The sequence below is a fragment of the Limanda limanda genome, chromosome 18, assembly GCF_963576545.1.
Source record: "Limanda limanda chromosome 18, fLimLim1.1, whole genome shotgun sequence".
Lineage (NCBI taxonomy): Eukaryota > Metazoa > Chordata > Actinopteri > Pleuronectiformes > Pleuronectidae > Limanda > Limanda limanda.
The window spans coordinates 19,198,938-19,222,304 of record NC_083653.1 but is presented as its reverse complement, the minus strand read 5'-3'; the positions used below and the strand labels follow the sequence as shown (position 1 = coordinate 19,222,304).

The following is a 23,367-nucleotide window of genomic DNA, read 5'->3' as shown; positions in this document are numbered from 1 at the left end:
ACATATGTTTTCTTTAGATTTAAACAACCTAATCTCATTCATGCTTTAGCTTTACCTGCGTTTACAGACGGGTCCTACAGTACATTTGAACTCAGGGGGAAGGGTATCTGTCAGGAATGTTCAGCATTATCTGATGACCTAGTGTGTGTCCAATTTGTTTTGAATTTTTGCATAGTTTGAAAATCTCAGTTCAGATATTTAAGATATTGGCAATTTAGAAGTGGAAGCTTTTTCTCCAAGTGTACACTACTAACTGATCGAATCCTGTTAGATATAAATGATAAATGGTGCATTACCCAAATGAGTCCTTATTTATTTTTTATTTGTACGATTTAGAACAAAGTCATTTGTTTTCTAAATCTTTTAAATCAATTTATACAGTCAATTTGTTTAAATAAATGCTACGACATGTGAATGTGTGAAATTGTCACATTTTTAACATTATTTTCAATATATTTTTTGTCTCCAGTTTGCTCTCCGAGCAGCAGTGGTTACCAGTGCAGATGTGAGGATCAGTATCGTTGGTCATGTGACCAGTGTTTCATGTATAGATCCTGTGACAACATCACCTCCAACACATGTGGATGCATCAATGCCATCCCTGCTGATGGACAGCATTGTCAGCCACTGACAGGTAAGAAGCTGGAAGTCGGTTTTAAAACTCTTCACGCCTCACTTACCTGTAACAGACCTGAATTTAATGTTTTCTATTTTCATACAGATGTCTTTACTTGTCCATCAACAACTCATCCAGTTGGTATGAACGACTTAATCATATTTCAGACTTGTGTTTGTGCTTAAAAACTTTCAATGCCACACCAAATTCGTAAAGGCCACAGTCACTTTCTCTTCCTCTCTCAGCCATGTTCACCACGATTCAGTCTGTGTGACAGTTTTTTTAATAATGTTCTTGTCATGATGTTTTTTCATTTTTCATCACTTCCTTGTTTTAGTAAAAACTACAACAGTTGCAACGACTAGGATTACTACACCAACCACCACAGCCATAACAGGTATGTATTACAATCAAGTGTTTGTGTGTTTGTGTGTGTGTGCTGGCGTATGTTTGAACACGATAGTCACTGCCATTCGATGTTGCATAAGCCTTGCTACCGCACCTGTCCCCTTTCCCCGGCGTACTCAGCAAGGTGCTGTCTGTGGCCCCTAATACACAACTAGGAGAAGCACTGAATAAAGTTACTGTGCACAGGACATCCAACAAAAGAGCAATCCACCAAGTTGCTGTGCAGACTGGTTAAATTAATTTGTCAGCGTCTCTGGGAGAGAATCCTACACTGAAACTGAAGTACTTTTGTCTTTTACTGTCAATAAGACACAGATTTATACTTTTTAGACACACCAACTGTTAATGTGACAGTCATGAACACCACTAAACCCACAACTACCCCAGCAACTGTAGTAACCAAAGTATTTAATAATCATTAGTAAGGCTCTTTTCAACATATGTATGCTTGAAAATGAAAAGAAAAACCATTCAGTTTTGACGTAATTTTAGATGTATGGTAAACATGCTGTGAAATGCTGTAAGTGATCTAGACTTAAATAACAGTTTCTGTTGTATTATTGGAAAATAGTCACTACGACAGATGTGAACAATATAACAGTTTCAACAGCTGTAACAGTTAGTGTCCCACTGTGCTATAACAAGGGGGTCAGTCTTTGACTTCATGAAGTCGTCCACTAACTGGACGGTTGCTGTTCAATCCCTGGCTTATTCCGTATGCATTTAATCGTGTCCTTGAGCAAGACAATGAACCCCAATTTGGCCCCGTGTTGAATGTAGTGTGAAAGAAAAAATGCAACATATACTAGCGCTCTTTTAATGCATGTGCGAGTGGATAAAGCATTTACATATTTGTAAAATTTTTAGATTCAACACTTACAACACATATGAACACCACAACAGATGCAACAACACCTGTAACCAGTCAGTGCTTTCAAATAATCTCACAGTTTTTCAAAATGTCCTTAATATTTGTCTGTAATTTATCCTCATTTTATTGATTTTACCCTCACCAAAACAAGGTGTTTTTATTTGATATAAGAAAACCCTGATTAAAATCATACATTAATCTTTATGGTTTTCACCTAACATTTGTCTTAACCACTGTGAAATATACTTAATTGTACATTTCCCCCCAGATTCAACATCGGCTACAATACATGTTAACACCACAACAGTGGTAAAAAGTAAGTATTCAACAACTACCTGTTGCAACAACAAATGTTCAACCCAGTAATAGTACAGTGTTCCTTATAAAGTGAAGCTTGGTGAATGTATGGATGAACAATCATGGTAACAGTGGTCTCTATTAGTACATTCTGGTTAGTGTTCAATTTTTAGTTAGCATTTAATCTACGGCAATAACTTGGCTGAAACCTTACACTGTCAGGATTTAGGAGAGGAGTAGGACCCAGACGCAGAGTTTAAAACAAAAGCTATGTTTTTAATTTAACAAGTTCTTTAACAGACACAAAACAAAACATAAAAAATAACAGGGAGAAACAAAAACACAAGGAAGCTTACACAAGGGATTCAGAGGTGCAGAGGCTCAGGAGATCAGGACAGGACAGGACAGCACCATGGAACATCAACAAGAACAAACAATCCGACAAGGACAAAGGAAAGCACAGAGGCTTATATACACACAGGGGAGGCAGGGGCAATTAAACACAGGCGTAACACATGAGGACTGGGGCAGACAATCACAGAGAGGAAGTGAAGACAGAAAGACACACAAGGAACAGAGACTACAAAATAAAACAGGAAACAGAAACACAGAGTGTGAAAACATGAAAACCATTTGAATCTAGATCTGAGAATCTGAGATCTACCAGCTAAACAGAAAAACTTTTACAATTTAGACTGCAAAATCTTAACTGCACTACACTCAATAATCCATTCCACACCTATTGCTACAACAGCTATGAACACTACAACAGCTGCAACACATGTGACAAGTGAGTGTTTGAGAAAAAGTGACTCTTCTTTGTTTGTTACAACACATTTGAATGCAACACATATAACTTCCCCCTCCACTGTCGATATGAGTACATTTTTAAAAGAATGGAGAGGCCAACTCTTGCACAGCTGTCAAATAGTCCTTTTTTTTTTCCAGTTTAACACATAATTGTACAGATAATTATGAATTGATCAAACTCCACAGGTGCATCAAATTGAAGTGAAAACCATAGTTATAAAAATCCCAACATAATTTGTATTATCGCTTTAAAATTACAAATTATGTTAAAATAATGAGTCAGTCATTGGTAAAATTCAAAACAGTCAAAATGAAAAGTAGTGTGAAATATGTGCATAGTAATAACACTCACTGCTGTGTATTTTTTTTCTGTGAAATGTCAGTACTGTACATTAAAGTCAGTTTTTGATAATGTCTTCTTAAATATATTTCCAGGTACTTATGCCACCAGCCAAAACACCACAATTAGCTTAGCAACATCAGACGTTCCACCCACAACCATTATAACAAATACTAGTAACACAGCTACTACTAATGTCCCCACCAAGACCCCCACCACAACTACGGCTGCTACCACGACCACTACCCCTACCAAGACCGCTACAACGATTATTACCAAAGCTACGACTACGATTGCTACCACTTACACTCCCAACCCCCCCACCACAACTATGGTTGCTAACTTGACCACGGCTACCAACACTGGTACGATTGCTACCACTAACACTACCCCCACCACAAATATGACCACTACCCCCACCCCGACTACGGCTGCAACCACGACCACTACCCCTCCTACAATTGTTACCATGGCAACCTCGACTACCATTGCTACCACTAAAGCTACCTCCAACCCCACCACAAGTATAGCTGCTACCACGAACACTACCCCTACCACGATTGTTACCACGGCTACCCCGGCTATCACTACGACTACGATTGCAACCACTAACACCACCACCACCCCAACCACAACTACAGCTGCTACCTTGACCACGGCTACTAACACGACAATGATTGCTACCACAACCACTACCCCCACCCCAACTACGGGTGCTACCACGACCATTACACCTACTACGATTGTTACCATGGCAACCCCGACTACAATTGCTACCACTAAAGCTACCTCCAACCCGTCCACAACTATAGCTGCTACCACGAACACTACCCCTACCACGATTGTAACCACGGCTACCCCGGCTATCACTACGACTACGATAGCAACTAGTAACACTATCAACCTCCCCCCCACAACTACGACTGCTACCCTGACCAAGGCTACCAACACGACTATGATTGCTACAACTAACACTACCCTCACCCCAACTACGGCTGCTACCACGACCAATACCCCTACCACAACCGCTACTGCGATTGCTACCACGGCTACCCCCATGACAACTGTTGCTATCACTAAAACTACCTCCACCACGATAACAACTAATGCTAATACCACAACCCCTAGCACGATTGTTACCACGGCTACCCCGGCTACCACCACAACTACGATTGCTACCACTATCACCACCACAACCCCAACCACAACTACAGCTGCTACCTTGACCACGGCTACCAACACGACTACTATTGCTACCACTAAAACTACGCCCACCCCGATCACAACTAATGCTGCTACCACAACCACTACCCCTACAACAACCGCTACTGTGATTGATACCATGGCTACCCAGACTACCACCACGACCACCACCGCAACCACAACTACAGGTGCTACCTTGACCACCACTACCAACACGACTACAGTTGCTTCAACTAACACTACCCCCACCACAACTACTGCTGTTACCAAGACAACTACCCCTCCTACGATTGTTACCACTACTACCCCGGCCACCACCTCGACTACAATTGCTACCTCTAACACTACCCCCACCCCTATTACAGCTGCTGCCACTAACACTACCCCCACCACAACTACTGCTGCTACCAAGACCACTACCCCTACCACGATTATTACCACGACTACCTCGGCTATCACCACGACTACGATTGCAACCAGTAACACTATCAACCCCCCCACCACAACTACGGCTGCTACCTTGACCACGGCTACCGACACGACTATGATTGCTACAACTAACACTACCCCCACCCCAACTATGACTGCTACCAAGACCAATACCCCTACTACAACCGCTAATGCGATTGCTACCACGGCTACCCCCATAACTACGGTTGCTACCACTAACACTACCACCACCCCGACGACAACTACGGCTGCTACCTTGACCACAGCTACCAACAGGACTACGATTGCTTCCACTAAAACTACCCCCAACCCCATCACAACTACGACTGATACCACGGCTACATCCACGACTACGATTGCCACCACTGACACTGCCACCCCCCCCACTACAACTACGGCTGCTACCAACACGACTACGATTGCTACCACTGACACTAACACAAACCCCAACTCCACCACAACTACGGTTGCTTCCACTAACACTACCCCCACCCCCATTACAGCTGCTGCCACTACCACTACCCCTACCGCTACTACGATTGTTACCACGGCTACCCCGGCTACCACCACGACTACGATTGCTACCACTTACACTACCACCACCCCAAGCACAACTACAGCTGCTACCTTGACCACGGCTACCAACACGACTATGATTGCGACAACTAACACTACCCCCACCCCCGCCACAACTACGGCTGCTACCTTGACCACGGCTACCAACATGACCATGATTGCTACAACTAACACTACCCCCAAATCCACCACAACTACAGCTGCTACGAAGACCACTACCCCTACCACGATTGTTACCACGGCTACCCCGGCTACCACCACGACTACGATTGCTACCACTAACACTACCAACCCCCCCACTACAACTACCACTGCTACCTTGACCCCCGCTACAAACAAGACTACGTTTGCTACCACTAACACTACCCCCAAATCCACCACAACTACGGCTGCTACCACAACCACTACCCCCACTACGATTGTTACCACGGCTACCCCGGCCACCACCACGACTACAATTGCTACCACTAACACTACCAACCCCCTGACCATAACTACAGATGCTACCTTGACCACGGCTACCAACACGACTACGATTGCTACCACTGACACTAACACTACCCCCAACTCCGCCACAACTACGGCTGCTACCAAGACCACTACTCCTACCACGATTGCTACAACGGCCAGCACGGCTACCACCAGGACTACGATTGCTACCACTAACACTACCCCCACCCCCATTACAGCTGCTGCCACAACCACTACCCTTACCACGACCGCTACTACGATTGTTACCACGGCTACCCCGGCTACCACCACGACTATGATTGCTACCACTAACACTACCACCACCCCAACCACAACAACGGCTGCTATCTTGACGACGGCTACCAACACGACTATGATTGCGACAACTAACACTACCCCGACCCCTGCCACAACTACGGATGCTACCTTGACCTCGGCTACCAACACGACCATGATTGCTACAACTAACACTACCCCCAAATCCACCACAACTACAGCTGCTACCAAGACCACTACCCCTACCACGATTGTTACCACAGCTACCCCGGCTACCACCACGACTACGACTGCTACCACTAACACTACAGACCCCCCCACTACCAATACTTCTGCTACCTTGACCTCCGCTACCAACACGACTACGTTTGCTACCACTAACACTACCCTCAAATCCACCACAACTACGGCTGCTACCACAACCACTTCCCCCACTACAAATGTTACCACGGCTACCAAGGCCACCACCACGACTACAATTGCTACCACTAACACTACAAACCCCCTGACCACAACTACAGATGCTACCTTGACCACGGCTACCAACACCACTACAATTGCTACCACTCACACTACCCCCAACCCCACCAAAACTAAGGCTGCTACCTTGACCATGGCTACCAACGCGACTATGATTGCTACAACTAACACTACCCCCACCACAACTACGACTGCTACCAAGACCAATACCCCTACCACAACCGCTAATGCGATTGCTACAACGGCCACCCCCATGAATACGGCTGCTACCACTAACACTACCACCACCCCGACGACAACTACGGCTACTACCTTGACCACGGCTACCAACACCACTACGATTGCTACCACTAAAACTACCCCCAACCCCATCACAACTACGACTGATACCACGGCTACCCCGGCTACAACCACGACTACGATTGCTACCACTGCCATTAACACTACCCCCACCTCCACCACAACTACGGCTGCTACCAAGACCACTACCCCTACCACGACCACTACTACGATTGCTACAACGGCCACCACGGCTACCACCAGGACTACGATTGCTACCACTAACACTACCCCCACCCCCATTACAGCTGCTGCCACGACTACTACCCCTACCACGACCGCTACTACGATTGTTACCACGGCTACCCCGGCTACCACCACGACTACGATTGCTACCACTAACAGTACCACCATCCCAACCACAACTACGGCTGCGATCTTGACGACGGCTACCAACACGACTATGATTGCTACAACTAACACTACCCCCACCCCCGCCACAACTACGGCTGCTACCACGACCGCTACTACGATTGCTACCACCATGACTACGATTGCTATCACTACCCCCACCACTACCACCAGTGCACCAACGACAGCTAATAACCAAACAGGTATTGTTTTACTGAGAAAAACGTGGCATATTCTGTACATGCTCTTTTATTAAATTGACAAAGGGCCAGTTGTCACTCGCTGCAGAAAATAAATTGTAATAAAGGATATGAGTAATTTTGAGATAAACAGCTGTATGATACTGTACCACCTCGTTCTAGAACAACCAACATATTTTAATAAGGTTCCTGTGTTTTTCCGTGTCTTTGTATTACAATAATTGAATGTTAATCATAACTTTGCTCATGTTTTTCGTCTACTTTTTTACAGAAACAGTTTTCAATATGGAAATGGTAATGAGATTAGACATGGATTACACATCAGAATTAAGTGACACATCAAGTACCGTGTACAAAGATTTGAAGTCAAAGATTGATCCAGTGGTAAGTGTACTGTTAATACTATTCAATTTTAACTTGCATCTCCAGTTCATATGTTATCACTAACCCTGTCTCTCCCACAGATAGTTGAGCAGTTTAAAGGAATACCAGGATATAGAGGAGGTTTTGTGACAGTATTCAGGTACAGTGTGGGAATTCAGGCATTAACAAAAATTGGGAAGCCGTAGTTAAAGCCCATTCCACATTCAATTTTATTCGTAAAGCGCCAAATCTTAATATACATTATCTTGAGGCATTTACAGAGAAAGTCAAGACCTTAAAATGTATAGATAAACCCAACAGCTCCACATCACAACTTTGCTTCTCTGTGTTTACAGCAAAGGAAGCATTATTACAAAATTTGTTGTACAGACGACACAAGTGGACTTTGATAAAATCTTGGTCGAAAATCAAAAACTCCCTGAAGCAATAAAAAATAGTGGGATTGCTCCTGTCATTGGCGCAGTTTCTGCATTTTACCAAAGTAAGTATGAAAAATGAGTAGTAGTAGTTTACTACTTTTATTTAACTTAGATGAATTTGACTGTTCAACTCTGTTTTATCCAAAGGTTCAACTTCGATCAGCATTCCAGAGCTCACTTACACTGGTGCCAGCCTGTCCCTGAAGTGTGAGCCTCCAGAAAGCTTTAGCGTGGGACTAATTTCCAGTTCCAGATGGACATTTAATGGACGGGAAATTAAACATGGTGGAAGGTTTAATATAATCACTACCAATTCTATGTCTATGCTTGAAGTTAAAGACGTCATTCCTGGTGATAGTGGTAAGTCAGAGCTTGCTGAATGTGTTAACTAATAAGGAATCAATTAACATGAACTCTTCACAACTTAATGAAACAAGACGTTCTCAGACTTGAACTCCGGAGGTAGCCACACAAAGGTGTACGGATTTTCTTCCGGAGTTTGCCCTTCAAGGCCGGATATAATGTATTATTAAAAGATCAACTTGTTGTTGATACAATATTAGAAATTATACAAATTGTTATCGCTACTACTGCATCATTGATCAAATTTGTTGGTAAAGTTAGGCCAATCCCACCCAGCATGCTCTCATCTTGATTGACATGCAGTATTACCATTTAGAATTGTTTTTATTTTATTGTTTTACTAATGCGTTCAGTGATATCTACTTCTCTTGATCACAGGACCTTACAGTTGTACTCTGAGCAAAAACGACCTGGAATTCCAGCAAAAAGGATTTGTAACGGAAAGCAAAATCAAAGAAGCTCCTGTAGTGCGTCTCAAGAGTGAATTTCATGTAAAATGCTTAACTGGAAAGATACAACCACTTAAGTGTTGTGTGCAACGTCCCTACAAAATCAAGTGGTTTCAAGGCAAAGACCCATTGAGCTCAGGTAAGGACTGTTTTTTGGAAACTCCTCATTCTGATCATGCTATGAATTCTTAGAAATATATTAAAAGTTTATCTCCTCAACAACACTTTAATTTTTAGTTCCTATTACCGATGAAGACACCAACTGCATCAAGCATGATTACAAATTAGAAAGCTGCAGCGGATCAGGGGAAGATCAAGTCATTTTTACATGCAGGGTAGAAAACCCATCAAGTTATGAAATGAAATCGACAATGACGATCTTCAAAGAGAGTAAGATCCACTTTTAAAGTGTAACTACACAATTTGTTTGCTGTTTTTTCTGTCCTATTCATTAATCGTTTATTGAACTCTATCAGATTTCAGATGCAATGACGCTCAGTATGGGACCGGCCGAGTAGGAGACCGATCAAGCATTGAGTGTGATATAGGTCAAGTAGGAAAAAGGCTGGCGGAATGTCAGGAAACGGGCGAGTGGAAACTGGTCGTAGACACCTGCATTGTTATAGAAATCAATGAATTACTGATTGAGTCACAGGTAGGTGAGCTACTGATCCATCAAACTGCTTTCTATTTGCTTATCGATACCGATTTATTGTTTAGGGGCTGCAGAGCTCAATTCGATTCACAGGATGCAGGTTGTTTTTGGTTAACTTAGTCAAGTTCCAACATCTTACTTTAGTGATCAACACCCCTCTCAACCGAATGTGTCATTTTACCGTTTCCTTAAGACAGTCTTTGAACACCCAAACTTATCTCTTGATATTTAGAAAATGTGATGATGGATTAATGCTGTATGTAGGGCTGCCACAATATTTACTATATAGACTTATCGTACGATATATATAAACATGATGTATAAAATTTTGCTGACCTTGATAAAGTGATTGCGTTTACCTGTGAGTTATTTTAAGAATGTCACCAACATTTAGCTAGTTGCAGCTTCTCTCATCTGTGTGTCTGTCAGTGTCTGGGAGTGAGGTGGAGTTACAACTCACTCACATGCCCCAAACTGGTCCCGCCCACACTCACTCATGCAGAGCAAAACAGAGGGTGAACCAGAAATGAGATGAAGTGAAAAAAAATGGGTTTAATGCTTCATTAGAGAGGAAAGCCCTTCAACGAGAACGAGGGGACCTGTACAATTTGTTTAAGAACAGTGGTAACAAAAATTGGAAAGACAGGGTTTCCACTAAGTTTATTATTACCGCCGCTGTTTCAGGATTACACGAACAGTAATAACCAAAACCTGATTGATCTTTGTGTTTGGTTTGATTCGGTCACACACTAATACACCCATACACACACACACACACACACATACACAATCCGAGAGGAAACACTGGAATACAAGCCTAATGCAAATCAAACTTTAATGCTCATCAAAAGCATAACCTTCCCATCCTGTTAACCGAGCTATTACCGATGTATCCTCTGCCAATACTTATTCAACAGCACATTTTGTGAACAGAGCCAGAGAGTCCATTTTATTTAATTTTTGGGTTGTATGTCGTTTATTTTATTTATGTTTTATTTAATTGGAGATTTTCATGTTTTTGATTCCAATTAAAATGTCTGACCGAATATTCTTTTAAAATATGTACTTGTATCTTATGCTGTTTCATTATCATTGTATCAGTGGTAAAATGGTATCTAAATGATGACAATACTTTCGTTTTTTGCAATAGTTTCTTGGACATATTGTATGGGACTGTTTGTCCACATCAAAAATATTTATCCCTGCAAATTCACACGTTGAAAAAATGTTTGTGTCAAAATCTTTAGTAGTTTTTCTTTCTTTCAGACTTTGGTTGTGGAGGGAGTGCCAGAATTTGTAGGGAATCTAAGTAAAGCTGTCCAGAAAGAAAGACAGGACATTGAAAATTCAACTGCAACCATATCAGCCATCGTTGACATCCTAAACACTCTTGCAAATGTTTCAACTACTGTTGATGAAACCATAATGCAGGTAATTTAACCTTACACTTTGTATTCTTTTAGTAAATGTGTATTATTTAAGCTAATGCACTGTTTGACATTTTGATGAGGGTGGACTTTTACAGAGACCTGTCTTCTGATCTACAGAATATCCTAGAGACTGTTGATGTCATCATAGGTGAAGGATCAAGAGAGTCTTGGGTAATTATAAATGCAAATGAAACCAGCAATTCCAGCTCGAAATTATTGGGTTCGTTGGAGAGCCTCTCCAGTGATTTGGACGGAGAGTTTTCCGTGAGGACTCCAAGGATCCTGCTAAACAGAACAAAGTTTGATGACACCTTCATGGCAGACCTGAACTCCAGCATCGTCCTAAACATTACACAAAACAGCATGAGCAATGTTTTTATTACCACCATCCTCCTCTCAACCCTTAATATTGTTATGCCGACCCGAAACTCAACCTTTAACGTCAGCCCCTTCAATACCACCAGTAATGAAACTGCCAGTGATAATGCCATCAATGCAGCCGTGTTGCTTGTCAAAATAAATGCCACAGTTCAGAATGTCCTTCTGAGCTACGACAAGCTGAACAGCTCCTTGACAATGAACCCGCAGTGCGTCTTCTGGAACTTCACACTTTTTGATAATATTGGTGCTTGGGATGATGAGGGATGTACGTTTGTTTCCGACATAAACAACATAGTAACCTGCAGCTGTAACCACCTCACCTCCTTCTCAATTCTGATGGCAACAGACATCCCTCCATCTCTAAGAAAAGCCTTGGATATAATCACTTATGTTGGAGTTGGAATATCTCTGGCAAGCTTGGTTATATGTCTAGTTATTGAAGGGTATGTTTGGAAAGCCATTACCAGGAATAGCACTGCCTTCATGCGTCACGTTTCCATCGTAAATACAGCCCTGTCTCTGTTGATCGCTGATATCTGTTTCATCATTGGTGCCTCTATAGCAAACAATCCCCTTGAAAACCCAGGGGGGGACTACGAACTTCCTCTTGGACCATGTAGCACTGCAACATTTTTTATGCATTTTTTCTACCTTGCTCTATTCTTTTGGATGCTCGTGTCAGGCCTTTTGCTCTTTTACAGGACGGTCATGGTCTTCTCGTACATGTCCAAGTCAATCATGTTGGCCATTGGTTTCTGTTTAGGATACGGCTGTCCTCTGATTATAGCTGTTATTACTGTTGCTGTCACAGCACCGGGGAATGGATACATCAGGAAATCCGAGGCTTGTTGGCTGAACTGGTTTGAGACAAAAGCCCTCCTGGCCATGGTGATACCGGCCTTGACCATAGTTTTCATCAATATTTTAATTGTAATTTGGGTCTTATACAAAATGCTGAAAAGAGGTGTGGGAGACGCTGCACAATCAGATGAAAAACACACGCTGGTGGTCATAACAAGGTGTCTGGTCATTTTGACTCCTTTATTTGGATTGACCTGGGGTCTGGGTGTGGGAACCATGGTACCATCAACAAATGAAGCAATCCATATTGCCTTTGCATTCTTCAATTCACTACAGGTATTTACAACCATTGAATTTCAAGACATTGCTTTTGTGTTCTTTCATTCTGATGATTATGAAATTTGAATCTCTGATTTTCCTCAGGGTTTCTTCATTTTATTGTTTGGGGTACTTCTCGATTCAAAGGTATGTCGATTTTGGAATAGCCAATAATAGATCCTAGCATGTGTACACAGGAGGTAGCATTAGCAGCATGTTAGCAAAGAAAAAGCACCTTTTGGTAATGTGTGATTTCTGAATTTGAATCCTATAACAAGCCTCTATGTTGCATTTGTGCGTGTATAACAAGTTCATCAAATTAAGGGCATTGTGCCGCAGGTTGTTTTCAAATAAAGCTGTTCAGTTACAAAAGGGAAAAGCACCTCCTGTGTACACATACCATTATTCACAGAAGATCTATACCACTCTATCTTTAATTCTATACTTTCTCTGGGTGAACAATAAGCATCTTCAATGTTAAATGCCACTAAATTATACACACTAATTTAAGCCTTTAAGACCATAGCTTGTATTCAGGTCATTTCTAGACCCCCTACTCTTTTTTTCCGCACACAAAATATGGAGTTATAGGCAGGGGGCATTTAAATAAGCTTTGGGAATATGGCGGTGTTCACCATCAAAATTCAACACTCCATTTATCAGCACCTCGATACATCATCAACAACAATGACAGGTTGTAATTATAAATCGTTTCATGCACTCACAATTTGTTCTGCAGATACATGGGAGTATTCCATCCTTTCAGTATACTGTTGGCAAGTTTAAAATCTCAAACTGCTCTTGAAGGGAAAGTTCACCCAAAAAGGAAAATTCAATCCTTATCTACTCACCACTATGACTGTGGAGGGGTGTCAGGGCTACATCCTTGTACCCATATCGAATAGAATTGAAGTATGCCTCCATACTGCTCTTGTGGTGTCATCCAAGTGTCTGTAAAACCCGACATTCAAATTTGACCCGATTAGCGTCATTTACACTAGGTTTTTAGCCTTAATGTCTTCTGTTATCCTCCTCTGGAGCCACGTTCATGCATGGATCACATGAAGACATAACAGCTTAAACCACAGTGTAAATGACCTTGTTGCGATTCCAATCTTTGGGTGAACTATCCCTTTAAGTACTAGCATAACTGATTTCTTATACTATTCATTTTGACATTGCCATCGTTTTGATTTTGCCTGCAGACGCGATCTCTCCTCGGAAGGAAATCACCTCGAACAAGCACTGGCTCTAATTCTACGAGGGTAAGTGTTGATTTTTTCGTTTTTATGAAATGCTTAGAATGTTTTCAGGTTTTCTGGTTTTCAATGCATCACAAATGTTGTTGAATCTACAGACGTGATGTGCTCCAGAATTCGTTACATTTTTCCTTCAATGACTTTACACATTTGTTTCTATGTAGAGTACAGGTGCTGGCATTTCCTCCTTGAGTGGAAACAATTTTATAGGCAGACTACTTGGAAGAAGATGTAAGTTTTTTCAAATTAAGCAGCTTTCCTGTTTATTTGAATGTGTTGTCTTATCAACAATGTGTATGTCTTTCAGATGTCTACCACGTTTCACAAGCTACAAACCCAAACAGCAGTGGTGCAGCGGAGTCATTTAGTAATATATGAATCAATGGAACAAGCTGTGTAGGTAACATTTGTTTGATCATTCAAAATATCTATAAGATATCATGAATTTTCTGTAAAGTCAGAAACAGAACTTATGAAATCAGGAACAAAATAGTGTTTTAAAAGATTAAAAATGCTTGAAGGAATGTTCATCGTAACATTACTTCAAACATTTTTTATATATAATATATATATAATATATTAATATATATTGTGAATATAACTGAAATAGTAATTGTTACAGCTTGCACCATGAGGGTTAGTCACACCTGAGGGACACTTTCACAATATTTCTCATCTGGGGCAACTTTTTGGCCAACAACTTTCAGTGAATCAACTGACCTGTAGAATCCCCAGAGCTTCAATAATAAATAATTATTTATCACGCACTGGATACTCCTGCTTGTGCAGATACTGATTTTATTAGCTAATCTAAATTCTTAACACCCATGACTAATTATTCTGACACTCACTGTGACTCAGATTTCATGAAAATTATGTGACAGCAGCTGCCTTCATTTCAAACATGGATGTGTGCCTATCGCCCTCATGTGGTCCTTCTGGGTATTGCTCTTAAATCAAACTGATAGTTGCTTACATCAGATATTTTATGAGCAAAAATTCAACGATAATAAACGATAAATAATAGTAATAGAGATCAATGGGCACTATTCTGTCAACATTTTTTTTTATGTGAATTTAAAGTTAAACAATTTGGACACAGTTTTTTGCTCAAAGGTTGCATTCTAAATATTTTTTTTCCAAAATATGTTGTAAATTAAAATTGTACAGATATCTACATTATTTAATAAAAACAGATTATTACAGAGTTATGTTAAAAGAGTCATCCAGATTTCCTGTTAATGGCTTGAAGCGAGTAGAAGTTCCACATGTTGACTTTACCTGTCATTCAGAGATAAGTATTTTTGACCTGTTCATGTTAGTTCTTAGGAACATACTTAGAACATACTCTCTTTATGAAAGTCAAGTTACATAGTATGGGTTCTTAGAACTTCACCACTAGGTGCAACTTAATCCTACACAATGAATCTTTAATCTATTGTTGATGTAAAGATATTTATCATAGCAGCTATTTCAACAACTATTTCTCTTCTCCGTTTTCCCTCCAGAGAAGAAAGACACTGTGCTCCGGCAGGTGCGTCTGGACCCATGCGACCTACAGCCCATCTTTGACGACATGCTGCACATCCTGAACCCAGAGGAGCTGCACGTGATCGAGGAGATCCCAGACGCTGAGGACAAGCTGGATCGCCTTTTTGAGATTGCCGGAGTCAAGAGCCAGGAGGCCACCCAGACGCTGCTGGACTCGGTCTACAGCCACCTACCAGACCTGTTATGGTGGAGGAAGGGAATAAGGAAGCACACAGATCAGTGCAGGATTAATTTCCGTGTGAGGGGATGAGTCAGATATAGGGTTGTTCAGATCAGTTGTTCGATCTTACAGAGTCGGACTTGCCGCATCATTCTGTCACATGATCTGTCCCTATTTACCTTCCAGTGTCCTTCCTCTGTTGTCTTGTTCGTACACAATATAATTCCTCCAAAACACATCCACTGTGATACAGGGTCAATAATCACGGTGTGTTTTTTGGACACTTTTCTTAATTATGTCCAGCCTTGTTTAAGGTTAAGGTTATTACACATGTATTCTGACCTGGGCAGCTGTGGCTGAGGGGTAGAGTGGTCATCCACAAACCTGAAGGTCGGCAGTTCGATCCCCACTCTGACCCATCTGCATGCTGAAGTGTCCTTGGGCAAGATGCTGAACCCCCATAGAATAACAAAGTGCTGCAAATAGATGCACTGTATGAATGGGTGTGTGAATGGGTGAATGTAAAACTGTACTGTAAAAGCGCTTTGAGTGGTCATCAAGACTAGAAAAGCGCTGTATAAATACAAAACCATTTACCTTAATAGAGTTTCAAGAGCCTCTGAATTTAGGAAAGTTTGGTATAAAAGGAGCTGAACATGTATCGACTACATTGATAAAAATTATTTAAAAGCACTTTCTGAATCATATTTAAAGATTAACATCATTGTGTTTTTGTTGGTTGTGCCAATCCTTCAATCAGGCTTCTCTTGCCTTTAACACAGATTTAAATAGCATGGCAGTCATCATCAGAGTAAGCGATGGCAAGGAATATGCTAACACAGACCATAGTAGATAAGCTACTACTCTAAATGACACTGGTATTACTCTTTGGTTTCAAAGGGTTTTTAAGGTTAAGCAACACTAGCTTCAGATACCAGTGTAGAACGCAACATGGATATTCATTTAAAGTACCACTTCCTCATCAGTCCATTTAAAGAAACCCCTGCTCTTACTTTTCACCATTGTTGCTTATTGTTTGTAACGTAGCTCTTTCTGCCTCTAACAACCAAATGCTTCCTGTTTACACCGGTACACACATGCCCAGTGTACATGAGTCGCCACGTGATACATGCATTTTTCAGGTGTGTTAGTGTGGACGGGGATAAAAACTGATTATGTTATATGACTTCCTCACACAAAGTTACACTGTTACACTGTGTGTGAGGAAGTCATATAACATAAGTTGCTTGAGTGACTCCTGGATGTGAAACATCTGTCTCTGAGATCCCTGGTCTCTGGCAATTCACACCTAAATCCCCCCTGCTTCAGACACTTGAGGGACCCCTGCAGTGAATCTCTTATTTAGTGACACAGTGTAGAGGAAGCCACTAAACATCTAAGTTCCCCTAGCAAACCTCCACAAGTTCCAAGTTTACCCACAGAAACACATTTGTCAGTACATTCCTCTATATATATGTCTGTTCTTTCATTAAACATACCCAGATACAGAAATTCCTATTATACCACCCAGCAATAACCGAACTGGAGAAGAAAAAGATGGCTCCCTCTCTCTCTCTCTGTCCTGGAAAACTAGTACTCTATAGGACCTTTATTTGCTCTGTTTGGTTTTGATTTTTGATTGTGTTGAGTTAAGCCAGGTTTGCATTTGTTAAGTTGTCTTTAGTAAATTCATATTTATCTAAGCCGTGACTGTGCGGAGCTCACTCTTTGATCTGCTACCGAACAAGCTGGACAGGTCAAAATAGAACTTGATTGGCTGAATTCTCTCTAATTTGGCTATGTGCATCTGAGGTCATTACCTGTCAGGACTTTGTCTCTGTAGTATTTAAACAATCTGCAGGAACATTATTCCAATGTTTCTGTTATCTCCTGTCCAGGAGTGGCCCACATAAAACATGATAACCCTAATCCTATTCCCAAGTAGCCACCAAACAACTTTTTGACTTCTCAAATGATGTATTCATTATTACAATCACTTATAGACGAAGTGATAATAACCTCTTTGCGTCAGAGTGGTCTAAATGTCAAAACAACTAACAAACAGAGCTACCTAGAAATCAAATACTGTATCACCATAATCTATCCAAATATTGTTGAGATTTTAAATTTTAGCTTGTCGGAGAAGATGTTTATGGAACTGCACTCTAAACAAATGAAAAGATGGTGGGGGCATGAGCAGTTTGGGCCAGATATTAGGCCTTTACACAAATTATTTTTAATAACCTTTGCTTCTTGGTGTTAATCTTGAAGTTAGGTAGAAATATGTGTGCGTCACCGGTCTGATAAGTTCTGGAGGAGTGACAGAGTGGCTTGTCATGAAGTGAACATTTATCCCAGCAACCATCAGAGGAGGAGCGAAACGGTGCTGCTCATCACTTCCTTATTCCAATGCCAAGAGGGTGGACTACGCCTGCGCACCATTGAGGAAAAACCAAGGAAGACTTCCCCTCCTTACTGACCAATCCTGTTCTACCTACTGTTATAAATATTACAAACGCCTTCTGTTCGGCGCGACTATATCTATTGACCACCCCTTGCTACGATTTAAGCTAAGGCTGTGCACGAGTGCCCAAAGCTATGCTGGTAAACTTTTCATTGCTTTTTAATAAATATTTGAATTAGACCAGACCGGCTCTTCTCATATTTGGGATAAACGGACACGTTGACAATATCCATAAATCAAATAACAATTATTAAACTTCCTAATTAATCTCAAACAGAGGGAAATGTGCTAGACTATAAACTGGCAGTCCACTTCCATTGTCTGTCAATAGAGGAGCATGCAAGCTCAGCGGGAGCCAAAGGCAGATGTGCCCACAGTCACTCAGCTTTCCTCTTGTGTGTTTTTTCTTTGTTGTAGATCTCTCGCTACAATGTGCAGCAGAGGAGTTTGTCTCCAGTTACACCGGCAGTAGAAGCTTTTTAATACGATTCTTGTGTGTGTGTTTGTGTGTATGTGTGTGGGGGGGGACTTACTGAAAGCACAAGAACATGTTTCTGATCCCGGCAATTCCCAAAGAACAGGTTATCTAACAGAGCAGAATAGAGGGTGTGCATATAAGATAACAATGTAACCTCTGTCAGCCATATTGAAGGTCAGACAGCAGCTAATTAAGCTATGTACAGCTTAGTGAAATACAAATAAATTATAATAAATAATAATAATAATAAATCTCTTGGAGAATTAAATTAATCATTGAATTTGTTTTAAAGACTACTGATGGGACATGGGGTACTTCAGGGCCCCCCTAGCCCCACCCCTGGATCAGACCCAGTATTCACTTAACTGAGGTATTTTTTCATAAAATACATGTCAGCTGTCTCAGAGGTCTGTTTGGCAATCGACACAATATTCAAACCCAAGTCCACAACTTTTGAAAATAAGAGCTCTGTAATTCAGCTCAATATAAAGCACCGTGGCAACAAATGTTGTGTGTTTATGTTGAAGATGTAGAAGACGTCGAAGAAGACATGTTCAATTAGTCCACAGACTTATGGCTCACTGCCCCGCCCCCGACTGAATACTTCAGAGTGCTGTAGTTGCCTGTTGATTGAAAATTGTTAATATAGAATGTATTGCTTGTAAAATCGCACCAAATTAAGCACTGTGCGTCCTCAGAGGCCTGTTTCAGGTAGCTGGTTTAACATACTCTGAGTTTAATCCTGCGCTCTGAGTTGGTTGACTCAGAGTTCAGGGTTGAAAAGCAACTCTGGGTTTTCGGTTTCAGAACAGGTGATCAGCGTTGGCTTAATCAACTCTGAGTGTGTTCACGCTGGGTTGGGGGCGTGCCTGTTGACTATAAAGAGCCATCATCAATGGATCTCTGATAACATGATCAAACATGGACCAAAAACGTAGATCCAGTTACTTTTCACCCACGGAATTGGAAATATTAATGCACGCATATGCCGAGCAGGTACCCATTTTCACCAAAAAAAGTAATACCGCTGCGGCAGCGAGAGCGCGAGAGAGAGCTTGGCAGGAAATAGCCAAACAAGTCAATGCGTGAGTAAAATAAAATAGTAAAATAAAATAAGAGGAAAGTTTAATATCTTCCACTTATTCAATATCTAAATTGTGTGTGTGTGTGTGTGTGTGTGTGTGTGTGTCAATTTACACAGGAACAACCCGAGTTGCCCCAAGAGGACTTGGCAGCAAATGAAAAAGAAGTACAAAAATATAGTTCAAACAGGTAAACTAATGTTTAATTGAAATCAAATCAATTGTGCTGTTTTGCCTGCTCTACCTAATTTAACAGCTATATTCAACATGTGATGGGTCTATATTTAAGCAGTAAATGTAAGTAGTACATTTCTCAGCCACCCCAACACTGCCAATATTTAATAGGATTTAGATATATTAGAAGGCTACTCCTAGGCAAAATGCATTATATGTATGTATGTATGTATGTATGTATGTATGTATGTATGTATGTATGTATGTATGTATGTATGTATGTATGTATGTATGTATGTATGTATGTATGTATGTATGTATGTATGTATGTATGTGTATATACATATATATGTGTCTTCAAAATAGCGCTTACTGAATATTAGGGTAACATTTTCCTCCATGTTAGCAAATCGAAAAAAAGCAGAGGCCCGGAAGACTGGAGGGGGTCCACCACCTGCAGCCCTCACAGAGGCTGAGGAGATGGCCCTCAGCCAACAGAGTATGCGTCCTGTGGCTGAGGGCATCCCTGGAGGGAGCTCCTCTGATCCCCCCACCCCCCAGGATAGAAGTGCCTTTATCAGAGGTTGGTTATTCAAAATAATTAAATATGTACATGCAACCCAGCGCGTTGCAAATTAGATGGGGCAATATTCTGGCTCAAGTAATAATTTCACTGTCTAATCATCTTCTTCCAGTTACTGATGGCGTCATCGCCCTACTGGAACCAGATGCCCTCACCAACCTCCATGCAATTGTAACAATTCTTCACCTTCCACAGATTATTAATAATGTCTTGATAATTGCTGAACACAACTGTTAATGTCATTACAGGAAGATGATGGAGAAACATTGTCTGCAGCATTTGACAGGGAAGAGGAAAGGCCTATTGAGGTTAACACCTTTTTAAAATTAACATCTAAAAGTTGATGATAGCGTTGTACAGTTTAAAACTGACATCTTCTTTCTCTCAAACAGGATGAAATCGAATTCAATGAGAGGCCATCCACTTCTAGCTCTACTTCACAGCTTACCTCTGTAAGATTCTCCCTGGAATTATAATGAAACGCTGTACTTGGCACTGTGAAATCCAATGTCATCTTTTGCATTCCTATAGCTTCCAGTCAAAGAGCTCTATAAAATCTATCTGGGAAAACAAATAAACAAAGCAGACTTGGAAATGGACCACATTAGGCAAAAGATGCAAAAGGATGCTTTGGAGATCCAAATTTTGGAACATAAGTTAAAGGTGGGTGAGGTACAAACTGGGATACTGTTTCCTGCGCCAAAAACATACCCAATATGAATGACCTTTTTTTTTTTTGTGCTTTTAGGAAATAAAGAAATCCTCATAAAAAGTAGATTGTCTTTATTAGAACACGGGCTGTGGTGGGACAAGTTATTTTGTTGAACAGTGTCACCCCCTACCAGAGGCTGGGTCTGTCACACGAGTTTACTATCATACAGGAAGGCGAAAGAATGCCAAAGAAAACATTTCGGAAATAATAAAATACATTTAACTACATAGAAAACTCAAACAAAATGATTTTGGCAGAGTCTTTCTCTAACCACCCTTCCGTCCTGTGGATCCATGGCATGGTTTGGGTTTATGTGCTGCTCATCTGCAAATGCAGGTGGGCAATTTTCCCCTCTCAAAATCGCGATGTTGTGTAGAACCACACATGTAATTATTATGTCACATGCCCTTTCTGGTGTGACTCGCAGCATTTGGAGGCACTGGAATCTTGCCTTCAGGATCCCGAACGTGTTTTCGACCCTGGCTCTCGTCCTCATATGCGCCAGGTTGTAGCGCTGCTGTGGTCCTGGCACGGGATCGGCATACGGGGTCAGAAGGCAAGGCTGGCAGGGGTACCCTCTGTCACCTAAAACATGACCGTCGAACTCTCCTACGATACAGGTGAAATATTAATCATCTGAACAAATATGGATTCTAAATCCTTCAAATATAGGCTTAACTCACCACGGGCAAAGCGAGTGCTCAGATTAGACTCCCGAAATATGCGTGCGTCATGCACAGACCCCGGCCACTTTGCCTCCACTTGGGTGATGATATTTCTGGCATCACATACAACCTTCAAATTGCAGAGGAGTATAATTAGATACAGAGGCTGTTTTGTTAAGTATCTTTAATTTAAAATGCTGAAGGTCTAGGCCTTTACCTGTACCTGCACATTGATGCTGTGGAAGGACTTCCTATTAACATAGTCTCCTTCATTCACTGAAGGAGCTTTAATAGGAATATGAGTTCCATCGATGCACCCGATGACACCCGGAAAATCTAGAACATTACAAATTAATTAATTTAATTAAATTGTGCACATTATTCATTACATTAAAACGTTCCAAGAAACAAATAGGCTACATTGTTGCTACTGTTACCTGCAATTCTGTAGAACTCTTCCTTGATTGTTCGTATAGGTCGGTGAATTGGAAACATCACAAACGTGTAAAGAAAACGTTTCAGTGCCAAAGTCACATTTCTGACAGACCGACACACGGTTGCCTTTGAAATGTGCTCGGCGTCACCGACGTTGTAAAGAAAGCTGCCGTTTGCAAAAAAACGGAGTGCCACACAAATAATTTGTATTGAACTTAAAGCATGCCCCCGGTGCGTTTGACAGTTAACATGGGGGCTGAGAAGGTGGTCTAAATAAATGATAGATTGCGCTGAAAAACGATAGCGCTCGTGAAGAAAATTATCAGGAAAAGAAAGTATATCCAACCGGGGTCTTAATAATCGTTCCTCACGGAGATTCCTTCTGAGGATCGCAGCCTCTACGTCCACGGGCTCTCGTAGAAAAGGACATGCCATTTCTAACACTTCCTTCTGTCGGAGAGCTGCCTTCAGCCTTATAGACAACAAACTCAGAGTAGGTCTAACCACCTCCCGAGCAGGTTAGGTCCACGGCGTATGTTGCCGCAGCAACTAACTCTCGGTTGCGCTGAACCTGCTACCTGAAACGGAAAACCCAGAGTTTCCACTAACTCAGAGCGAACAAACTCGGGGTTGCCTCAAAACCAGCTACCTGAAACAGGCCTCAGGGCATTAACAACACAGGTGCCAAGTGTGAAGCTGATAAGATAAATGGTTTGCAAGATATGCGCTCCACATACAGACAGAAAGACATTTATGGAATTAGTAGGCAGATGCTTTTTTCGACAGTCGTCAGATTATTTGCTGGTGATTAGCTCTCTCGCTGTTAATTGTCTCCGTCATGGTGCGATTTTGGGACAGCTGATTTTCGAGCACATGAATTCCACCGAAGAGCATCAACTTTGCTTCATCGGAAAAG

General features: G+C 41.4%; 2 protein-coding genes across 2 annotated transcripts in view; one reads left to right on the top strand and one right to left on the bottom strand.

Annotated features, from left to right (window-relative positions):
- LOC133024124 (mucin-2-like) overlaps positions 1 to 15,720 on the top strand; it is a 38,313-nt gene extending 22,593 nt beyond the window's left edge. Inside the window, exons 16-31 of the mRNA XM_061091095.1 lie at positions 470 to 634; positions 3,438 to 7,527; positions 7,967 to 8,072; positions 8,153 to 8,211; positions 8,408 to 8,553; positions 8,639 to 8,851; positions 9,233 to 9,442; positions 9,541 to 9,693; positions 9,780 to 9,958; positions 11,225 to 11,389; positions 11,506 to 12,906; positions 12,994 to 13,035; positions 14,094 to 14,153; positions 14,312 to 14,378; positions 14,455 to 14,543; positions 15,656 to 15,720. Coding sequence (XP_060947078.1) covers positions 470 to 634; positions 3,438 to 7,527; positions 7,967 to 8,072; positions 8,153 to 8,211; positions 8,408 to 8,553; positions 8,639 to 8,851; positions 9,233 to 9,442; positions 9,541 to 9,693; positions 9,780 to 9,958; positions 11,225 to 11,389; positions 11,506 to 12,906; positions 12,994 to 13,035; positions 14,094 to 14,153; positions 14,312 to 14,378; positions 14,455 to 14,525 — 7,127 coding nt within the window. The 3' untranslated portion in view covers positions 14,526 to 14,543; positions 15,656 to 15,720. The remainder of the gene's footprint in view (positions 1 to 469; positions 635 to 3,437; positions 7,528 to 7,966; positions 8,073 to 8,152; positions 8,212 to 8,407; positions 8,554 to 8,638; positions 8,852 to 9,232; positions 9,443 to 9,540; positions 9,694 to 9,779; positions 9,959 to 11,224; positions 11,390 to 11,505; positions 12,907 to 12,993; positions 13,036 to 14,093; positions 14,154 to 14,311; positions 14,379 to 14,454; positions 14,544 to 15,655) is intronic.
- A 5,866-nt stretch (positions 15,721 to 21,586) lies between these two features.
- Positions 21,587 to 22,943, bottom strand: LOC133024123 (putative nuclease HARBI1). The gene is made up of 4 exons (XM_061091094.1): positions 22,454 to 22,943; positions 22,240 to 22,352; positions 22,035 to 22,146; positions 21,587 to 21,960 (listed from the first exon to the last, which is right to left on the bottom strand). Exons 1-4 carry the CDS (start codon positions 22,884 to 22,886, stop codon positions 21,587 to 21,589), a joined length of 1,032 nt encoding a protein of 343 aa, XP_060947077.1. The 5' UTR covers positions 22,887 to 22,943.
- Positions 22,944 to 23,367: the final 424 nt, after the last annotated feature.

Coding starts and splice junctions, on each gene's coding strand:
- LOC133024123 (XM_061091094.1), bottom strand. CDS start 22,886: ATGGCATGTCCTTTTCTACGAGAGCCCGTGGACGTAGAGGCTGCGATC. Junction 22,353..22,453: donor AGAGTTCTACAGAATTGCAG/GTAACAGTAGCA, acceptor GTAATGTTCTAG/ATTTTCCGGGTGTCATCGGG. Junction 21,961..22,034: donor GAGCACTCGCTTTGCCCGTG/GTGAGTTAAGCC, acceptor CCTGTATCGTAG/GAGAGTTCGACGGTCATGTT.